At 32.4% G+C, this 10,918-nt stretch overlaps 1 protein-coding gene across 1 annotated transcript; it reads left to right on the top strand.

Moving 5' to 3' along the window:
* Nucleotides 6,368–7,726, top strand: LOC109361483 (NAC domain-containing protein 2-like). Its single transcript, XM_019606949.1, has 3 exons — nucleotides 6,368–6,618; nucleotides 6,716–6,990; nucleotides 7,248–7,726. Exons 1-3 carry the CDS (start codon nucleotides 6,459–6,461, stop codon nucleotides 7,698–7,700), a joined length of 888 nt encoding a protein of 295 aa, XP_019462494.1. The 5' UTR covers nucleotides 6,368–6,458; the 3' UTR covers nucleotides 7,701–7,726.

Consider the following 10,918-nt stretch of genomic DNA (forward strand, 5'->3'; position numbering starts at 1 on the left):
TATATGAAAACAAATCATCTCTAGTATTGGAAGTAGGGCTGACAATGAACCGGACCAACTCGGTATTCGTTCGAAACTCGATTCGTTATTTAGCCCAATAAACTTGGTTCATGAACCAAATGAGCTAAATTTGAGCTAGAAATTGAGCTCGTTAAATAAACGAACCGAACTAGAGTTGGATATAGTTCGACTCGTTAGGTTCATGAGCTAGCTCGATATATATATAATTATTTATTTATATATATACATATATTTATATAAACTAATTTTTATGTTTATTATGACTCATACATTATTTTTTATATTTATTGTTATTATATATAAACAAAGATTATATTTATATATATATATATATATATATATATATAACATTTTGAAGTATTTTTCAAATTTTAATTAATTAATCGAGCTAAAAAAATAACTCGTATCGAACTCGAGTCGAGTTTCGAGCTGAGTCAATCCTTATCGAGCTGAACCGAGCTGAACTCTGGTTCAACTCGATTCGACTCGTTTCCAACCCTAACTAGAAGGTCTAATGCCACATAAGATTGTAAGATGTAGCTTTAAAAATATTTTAAGGGTATGAATTTTAAAATATTTTTAGATGCCTCACTTTCTACTATCCTTTTAAAGATACTTATTTCTTAAGTAAAAAGTTAAGGTTTTTTCAGATTAAATATATAAGTGTATAAGTATATTTTTATAGTTATATATTTGAGTATGTGTAAATATGTATATGTATAGATAGAAGATACTCAAGTAGTAACAAGCATACGTGGGTCCATCCATGGAAATGGCTACCTTAGTTTCTTCACATACATATCACTTTAATTTTTGAGTGATTCATTTAAAATTGTTTAATTTACCCCTCAAGTAGAGTAATTATTACTTGGGTATGACGGTTGTTGAAGAAAAAGGGGAAGTTGTAAAAATAAAACGTAATAAAAAGTGTTGCGCGCATAAGAAAATGCCACTGGATACGTATCCAGCTAAGCCACACTATTTTTTTCGTCACAACAAATTTTACTGGCTCAATTTGTTAACTCATGACAACATCATTGGCGATTCTTCTTCCACTAACTTTACGGGTAACTCTGTTATCATTACATCTCCAAACATTAATTTATATGATATCTTAATTTTGGAAGAGTAGTAGAAAGGAAAAGCACTTTAATATATAGTTAAAACATAGATAGTTATACGTGGGGTATACTCTATTATTTTGTTCTCCTACTTGAGGATGATAATTTATCACCTACATGGAGCCTTCTAGGTCTTTCATCTTCAAATATCATGAAACAAAAGAGAAATAAGAGAGTTAAGATCATCTCTATTAATGAAGAAGAATATGAAAAAACATAAAGATTAATATATAATTTAAATTTAAATATAATTATATGATATTTTTATCCTTCATTACAAATGTAAAAATAAGAATCGAGGATTCAGGTTTGAAATAAAATGGTCTCATTAATAAGTACACCAAAAGGTGACATATCTTAATGTTGCATGTGCGCCTAGTAGTTTTTATTCTGTCTATCACTAGTGCTGAACATATATATTTGTATTTAAATCCATCCACCTTATCTTGTTTCTGAAATTGATGAACCTGAAGATGCATAAAGTGAGCATAATTTCTAGCTATTCCAATACTTCATAAGTTCATATAATTAAACACCAAATTCAGTCCCACCAGCCACCACCAATCAAAGTGCATTAATTGATGCATGATTTGCTGATACATTGTTTAGGTATTTAATTTATTTACTATCGTGACGTAAAACACTGAAAATTCAGCCATTAGTATGCTCTTTAAAAGGACAATTAAATAGAAACAATTTTTCTATCTTAAAAAACGGATAATAAGGAAAGGAAAATGTATAATCTAACGTAGTTAAATAATGCACTCATTTTAAAAAATTAATTATACAAAATTACAACCTATTTTGTATTTTCCCTCAAAAACTTAATACTCTACGCAACAAGAGTAAGACCCATCTACATTAATGGAGAGATAAGTTACACTTTAGAGTGTATTTTTAAGACCAAAGTTGTAATTTCAATAAAAAGTAAAGGTCATAAATGTCATTGTCCATTAAAATTTTAGTGTATTTCCCTCTAACTTGCCTCTCCATTTAAGAGAGGAGTCTAACTCACGCAACAAGCACCCTTCCCTCACTTTTTATTCTTGTCACGAGACAACATATGCATCAAATAACAACTAATCATTTATTTCCAATTTTTTTAATGTTTAATTTTATGCGCATAGTCTCTTGTAAAAGTAAATTTCCTTAACTTTTCTCTTCTCAACCAAAAATAGTATAAGTGGCCACTATATATTGGGTTTTACCCATCCTGATGTATATTTACTGTGGCCGAAGTATATATCTTATAAGATACAGAGAAGACTACTATTGGATTTATTAGTATCACTACCATACAATAGTTGACATAGCTTCTATTTTTTTCTTGTAATGAAAGAGTGACATGGAACTCAATGTCCTCGGTAGATCTTGAATATGGAATGCCACGATACACTTTAGTTGTGCTGAAGAATAGGTGCCTTTTCAGTTTTGATAAATCTAAATTGGCTATGTTATATGATGACACAAAACTAATATCAATGAATATTGTATGCAACAAGTATATTCAATATGAGATTAGTGAATGTGGAGAATTGATGGAACATACAAAGAAGTCCAATTCTCTGTCCACAATGCAGGCTTATTGGGGAAGTTTGGTCCCGTCAAAGTTTTTCCACATCTCATTTCATTGTAAGTGTTGATCTACATTAAAATTTAAACTCAAAAAATTAAACGAACGAGGGAAATGAAGGAGTCAAATTATTAACACATACGTCACCTTACATATGTCCATACAAGCAAGATTTTGTGTTTCTTTTTTTTGAAAAAAAAACAAACATAACCGCGTCGACGCAAGCAAGGTTGCGATTGTGTTAAAAAACATACACCTAACACTATCTACGTATATATATATCTTGCATACTGACAAAAGTAGGAATAGAAGTTAAAGTTTGAAACTACTATTTAGTCTAATTTTCCTAAAAATATCAATCGAATGTTATATATGTACCCAAAAAAATATGAAACGAATCATGATGTCCAATGTAAGGCCCAACCTGTTGTAGTGGGCGTTGATTAGGGCCCAGACCTACTAAGATGAGTCTGAGCCCCATTTGAAGGTTGATACAAGTTTCTAGTGATGAATTATCATATAACTACACAAGTAAGAAAATGAAGTCAATGTTGGCAGCAAGTATACGGGATGAAGAAATTTCCGTGAAAGTGGCCAAATTACTATGGGACAAAATGGGATGAGGATATGTTGTCTCTAAGCATATCTCTGAACATGTCTCGAACTAATCATAATAAAATTAAAATAAACAAAATCAATAATGTTTAAAAATTTTAACTGATGTGACATATTGTAATTAGTTTGTAATAGGCTTTGAAACATGTTTGATGACATACTCGGAGATAACAGATCATTGTCTAGAGAAAATGTTCATTTGTGTGGACTTATTTTGGTTGTTACTATGTACAAATAGATTCACTGTTGACAAAGATGTTTCTTTACCATGTTCTTGAACTATAAATGTGTGTGTATCCTTGTCAATTAAGAAATTGATTTATTGGACCACTGCGGCCAGCAAGTAGGCACATAGATGTGCATGGAGCTGAAGGGGAAACTTGGTGCCCAAGTATAAAACCTATAAAATTATTCTATATACTATTTTACATCATAAAAAATAACACGTATGATGGAGAAAATCATTTTTAAAGTATTACGAGATGATATAATAGCTAGCATGGGCTTTTGATTATTTGTAAATGAATCAATTTATACATTTTAGTACTCCATAAAATATCATGTATTGTCAATTTTTTTTGTTGTATAGGAGAATTCCTAGACTAGACTATGATGCTCTTTATAAATTCTTAGTATTTAAGGTTGTTTAAAGGATTCAGATTGACTCACCAACATATTTATTTAAAATTATTTGTTGACAGACAAAACGCATTTTTATTTTAGAATATTAAGTATTCAATTTTTATATATTTTATTTTAGAGAATTATAATATATTTTATTGGGTGTGTTTTATGATATAATTTTTTATATTTATTATAATATCCAATTTAATGTAAGATATATGATTATTATATTAATAGTAGTTACCTTATATTATATTTCTATTTTTTTGTAAAAATGACAAAATGATAAAGACAAATAAATGATAGTCACATCATGTTTTAGCTTTATATATATTATAAATATAAATAAACAAATTTTAAAGTAATGTTGAGTTTTGAACTGTAGAGAAATATATTCTACATTCATGGTGAGTGTGTGTGAATTAAATATTAGAAGTAGTAAAAGTAAGTCAAAGGAGTTTCAAAGAGAATGGATCCAAGCTGGGCAAGTTGAAAAGGATAACAACTTGACTATAGGAAGAAAAATAAAACAAAGGGTTCAGTTCTTTGCCAATGCATAAAATATCACACACCTTACCTTAACCATGGACAATGATCTGCTGTCTTAAAACATGTCATAAATTTTGTTCCAGACCAATTATTTTATGTCACGTCAGTTAAAAAATTAAATATTTATAATTTTATCAATTTTCCTTCACTGTGATTGGTTAAGAACGTGGTTAAGAACAGAGTTGAGGACAACAAATCTCCATCCCTTAACCATGGGCCCTAGGAGGAAAAGTGTTGTCTAATCGTCTCCTCCATATAAAACCTTGGCAAGGTAACATCCAGGTACCTTCCACATTAGACCCACGTCTTCGTCTACCTAAGCCTAGCTCACATGAATTGGGGTTCACATTCATTATTGGCTGTTACTACTTCTAAATGAATGGTAATAGTTATGTTTGGTCACTTTGATTTATATGACATCGGTATATTATTTAATAATTATTTTATATTATTTTTATTTTATAGTCAAAAATCATTAAATATAAATTATGAATAATATAATGATAATATTACAAAACTATCATACTATCCAATTGTCAATACATATGTACATCATTTTCTCTACGGTTCATTTTCTAATAGTGTGGAATAGATGTAATATAGTATATCCATTCCTATGTATTTATTTCATTTGCAAAAAATCTGTCACTAATAAAAAATATCAGGTTATGATTCTGTTGATTTATAATATTTTTATTATATTTTCAAATATACTTTTCCTCTTTCTTTTATAATTTGATCATTGATTTTTCTCGCCACTTACACGAATAAATAAAGTATTAAATAAAGGTTGGCATTAAAATATCAATTAGCGCACCACTAAACTTATCAACAAGATAAGTGAATAAAAAAATTTCAAGTTTTGTAGATAAATAAAAGGGGAATCTTAAGAATGTTCTCTATTAGCACATAGTAAAATGCTTATCTAGGAAGAACATTTTGATAGTGGGAAAAGAAGTAAGGGTTACATTACAAGTGAGCACTTTTGCACTTATATATAAGGATAAAATTGTTATATCCTTATATTTTAAGGGTAAAAATATCAAACCATATTATATTTTTCTCTTGTTTTGGGTGTATTTGCCTCTCCATTTAATGGAGAGAATCCCAACTCATTTAGTTGATATAAGGTCAATTTGTGGTGCAAATATGATAATGATACGAAAGAAGAAGAAATGTTAGAGGGCATATCCCACATGATGGGAAGAGAGATTATGTATATCAAAATAATCTTGTATTTATGTTCTCTTCCAATAAAATTACACTAATAATATAAAATGTTATTATATGTATTTATAACTTTTTTTTATTAAATAACTTAGTTCTAGACATGATTAAGACATTAAAATGAGAACAAATATCCTCTCTATTAATGGAGATATAAATAATTATTTTTACTCATATTTTTAATAACAAAAATATAATTTTATAATAAATAAAAAGACAAAAGTATTATTATATATTGTATTTTATGTGTTATTGTGTTACACTATTTTTATTGTTTGGAGTGACTAGTGATCATGGAATGAAGATATTTACTTTTAAAATGAAAACCATATCTTCACTAGTCACTCGGCATCGTTCAGTGTTGTCGACTGCCCTCAACGATATTTACTAAAAAAAGCAGTTGAGACAAGGAGCCGTGACGGAAGCAGTGACAGAATCACCATAAAAAGTGGGACACTCCCTCCCTCGTGTTCCATTCACCCATTGCCACGTGTCGGCTGCGTTGTCCTCTCACTTCTACTATTCAAAATTCTGTAACTGTTGCGACAACTCTACATATAGACAACTTTCCCTCCACTTTCACTGGTCCACGTGTCAAATTAACCTTCCCTATCACCCTATAAAAACCATCCACTACCTCTCTCGTAAGTTTGAAGTTCAAAGTTTTGAAGCAGACAAGAAATTTGGGTAATAAAATAGTCACAACATTGAAAAAATAAGAGACACGAATGCAAGGTGAATTAGTGTTACCACATGGGTTCAGATTTCACCCTACTGATGAAGAATTGGTGAATCACTACTTGTGTAGAAAATGTGCTGCTCAATCTATTGCTGCTCCTATCATCAAAGAAATCGATCTGTATAAGTTTGATCCATGGCAGCTTCCATGTAAGTACTTTTTTGTTTTCAATTTAATTTCTTATTAAAATCCATTTTTATTTAATTAATTAATTATTCTAATTCGTTTTTGCCATTATGTGTCCAGATATGGCTGCTTATGGTGAGAAAGAGTGGTACTTCTTTTCTCATCGGGACCGTAAATATCCAAATGGTTCACGTCCGAATCGGGCGGCTGGAACAGGGTATTGGAAGGCCACCGGAGTTGATAAGCCGATCGGACAACCAAAGACACTTGGGATCAAGAAGGCCCTTGTGTTCTATGCAGGCAAGGCTCCTAAAGGAGTTAAAACTAATTGGATTATGCACGAATATCGCCTAGCCAATGTTGACAGATCGGCCACCAAGAAAAACAATTTGAGGGTATAACACTTTTCTTCCTTCTTCATTACTCTCCGGGTTATGATTTTAAATTGCATGTGGTATTGATCTGTATTTTAAAACAGTGCTCACTACCATTATCTCTGATTATGTTTGTTGGTGAGAGTTGAACAAACCCTTCAATTTGATGAATTTTAGTGTATAAAGATGAGGGATATTTGCTTTGATCAACAATAATTGATACTTTTTTAATGGTTTGACATAGGATACTGACATGATTTATTTGATTTTGATGGCAGCTTGATGATTGGGTGTTATGTAGAATCTACAACAAGAAAAGGAAGATTGAGAAATTCAACATCATGGATCAGAAAGCACCAGCACCATATGTTTCAGAAGAAGTTGTTCACTATGACTATGAGCATGAGAGGAAGCCAGAGATTAATAACATGTATGGCCAGATTGATTTCAGGAATGACCAATTGAACATTGACACATCGGATTCGACACCAAGGTTGCACATGGACTCCAGCTGCTCGGACCACGTGGTTTCGCCAGATGTCACTATTAGTGACAAGGAGGTGCAGAGTGAGCCAAAGTGGAATGAACTTGATTTAGGTTCAACCTTTGATTTTCAGTTCAATTACATGGACAATGAAATAAACATGCCCCCAGATGAACCTTTTTCCCCTCAGTACCAAATGAATCAGCCTTCACCATTCCAGGACATATTAATGTTCTTTCAACAATAATAGATGAAAATGACAATGACCCTTTGGAAGTTGGTGCATGTGTTTTTCATTCTTTATAGGACAAGTTGGCATTCACACCTACCTAACTGGCCCTATAAATCAAACATTGGTGCACGTGTGGTGACTTGTCTTTTATTCGGATTTTACTAGGGATTGAGATCACGTGTAACATAAAAAATAAGTAGAATGATCTCATCAAGGGTGAAGAACTGAAGCTTTAAAGACATTAGGGTGTTGTTGCAGTGTTGACATCTATGGACTCAAGTAGATTTTTTTGTTCTAATGATGTTGTAGTGCCAATTTTTTTATTTTTTCAATTCAAAGGAATGAAAAACTAAAGGTAACTATTGTGAATCTCTTTCTGCTTTAAAATTGCTTTTATAAACTTCCCAAATGGGGGTGGTCACACATTATCACAGCTCATTGACAGAATACTCATAATCCTGTCAACTTTTGACTTTTCAAAACATTATATCATTGAAGGTAATATTATTTCCACAATTAAGTACTTTTTTTCAGTGCTTTTAAAACTTTTAGAGAAACTTTATGTTGAGCCTTTAATGGTTCACAAAAACCTTTTATTTAGGATATTGATATTTATGACATTTACATGTTATAGTATAAGGTTAGAGAATACCTGGTTCCATTGCTATTTCTTTCTAGTGTTCTTCCTGATGCTTTCTCTGATTGCATTTTGTTTTCACCTCTCCTCCTTCCCTTTGTGAGTTTCTTGATGATTAGAAACTCAATTTCCTTCTTTCCTCGCTATAACAATGCACTAGATTTTCTTTTATGCAAAACCTGGATCTTTCTCTTATTCTTGCTTTTAGTTTCACTCTTTCAGAATAGAGATGTATTCCTTATGTGCTTAATGGAATTGCCACACACTGTCCAATTTAATGCATCAGTTGAGGAAGTTAACATATAGGAAACTTCCTATGAAGTGAGAGGGAGGGAGTTGACAAAACCCCCACTAATCTGATTATTTAATTGTCAACCATCATCACATTAGGCACTTTCACTCAGATTAGTGACTTTCATGCACATGAACCACATTGATTATTAATTAATCTAACAATCTCCCACTTGGTCCATGTGATGACTTGAAGATTCATAACTTTACTTGCGCTCTTTTATTGAACCTTACAAATCATCATCCTTTAAATTGAGCTGAAATAATTGAATCATGGCGGTCACAAATTATATGAGGCAACCTGATCCCTTCCATGTATCACAATCATCTCAATCCAACTCACTTTAATTTGAGTCTTCATTTACCTTTCAAAGACTCATCAAGTTATCTCATCAAAACCATACAAGTACATTCTATAATATAGATAACTTAAACTTTAACTACGGAAACGAAACTTTCATTGAATTCAAATGTGTCATACAATAATGAGCAAACATCCATACATGTATATATACATCAGGTATAATCACATTAACAAGGACTTATCTATAATGCCCATCCTTTCTACATGGCCAATGTAAATCTTGGGCGGCAACCCTTTAGTTAACAGGAACTTTAAATCCATATGTTTAGTACCTCTAGAATACCTGTCATTCTTAGAGAAGAAGACAGCTGCGGAATTATCACAATAAAACTTCAGCGGCCTAGCTACACTATCTATAATGCCAAGTCCTGAAGTAAAGTTCCGCAGCCACAATGCATGATTTGTGGCTTCAAAACATGCCACAAACTCAGCTTCCATGGTGGACGTAGAAATTGTAGACTCTCTACCGCTTCTCCATGAAATGGCTCCTTCAGCCATTAGGAAGATATACCCAAATGTAGATTTCCTTGAGTCCATACATCCTGCATAGTCTGAATCCGAATAACCGATCACCTCAAGATGATCTGACCTTCTATACGTGAGCATGTGATCCTTAGTGCCTTGCAAATATCTTAGAACCTTCTTTGCAGCTTTCCAGTGGTCCATTCCGGGGTTACTTTGATATCGGCCTAACATTCCAACAGCAAAACTGATATCCGGCCGAGTGCATGTTTGAGCATACATTAAACTCCCAACCACTGATGCATAGGGAATAGATTCCATTTCCTTACGTTCCAAATCATTCCTTGGACATTGCTTTTCACTGAATTTGTCCCCTTTCTGGATTGGAATTATCCCTGCGGAGCACTTTTCCATTCTGAATCTCTCTAACACTTTATTGATATATCCTTTCTGAGACAATCCCAACAATCTTTGTGATCTATCACGGAATATTTCTATTCCTATCACATAGGATGCCTCACCCATATCCTTCATTTCAAAGTTATTAGAGAGATACTTCTTTACATCATGTAACAACCCTTTATCATTTGCAGCAAGCAAAATGTCATCGACATACAGGACTAATATTATAAACTTGCTCCCACTAACTTTCATGTAGATACACCGATCAACAGTATTTTCCACAAATCCATATGACGTAATGGTATCATTGAACTTTATGTACCATTGTCTGGAAGCTTGTTTAAGTCCATATATTGACTTATTTAATTCACACACCAGATTTTCCTTTCCTGTGGTCACAAACCCTTCTGGTTGGTTCATATAAACTTTCTCGTTTAAGTCACCATTCAGAAATGCGGTCTTTACGTCCATTTGGTGAAGCTCTAAGTCATAATGAGCCACCAATGCCATAACAATTCTTAAAGAATCTTTCTTTGAAACTGGAGAGAAAGTTTTCTTATAATCAATGCCCTCCTTTTGAGTGAAACCCTTGGCAACAAGTCTAGCTTTATATCTTTCAATGTTGCCTTTCGAGTCGCGCTTGGTCTTAAAGACCCATTTACAGCCAACTCGTTTTGAACCCTCAGACAACTCAACTAGATTCCATACTTTATTATCGTCCATTGATTTCAACTCTTCTTTCATAGCATTGAGCCACTTTTCAGAATTGTCACTTTTCATAGCTTGTAATTATTACATTGTTGTAACATATGAATTTTTACTTGTTGAAGCCTTTAACCATGGCTTTGGACAAGTTGGAAAATGGATAGATGAAAGAGTTTTAAATATTTTAATAGTAATGAGTTTTGAAATATTGGAAAACTAACGAGTTTTTATGATGGTAGTTACGAAGATTTCCGGCATTGAACCTTGCAACCTAACCGAACCATAGTGATTTCCTAAAGCACACTTCATTAAGGTGAGAGAGAACACATCGTGACATAGTGGTGTCCGAATATGACACCCGGATCTCCTAAA

The sequence above is a fragment of the Lupinus angustifolius genome, chromosome LG12, assembly GCF_001865875.1.
Source record: "Lupinus angustifolius cultivar Tanjil chromosome LG12, LupAngTanjil_v1.0, whole genome shotgun sequence".
Classification (NCBI taxonomy): domain Eukaryota; kingdom Viridiplantae; phylum Streptophyta; class Magnoliopsida; order Fabales; family Fabaceae; genus Lupinus; species Lupinus angustifolius.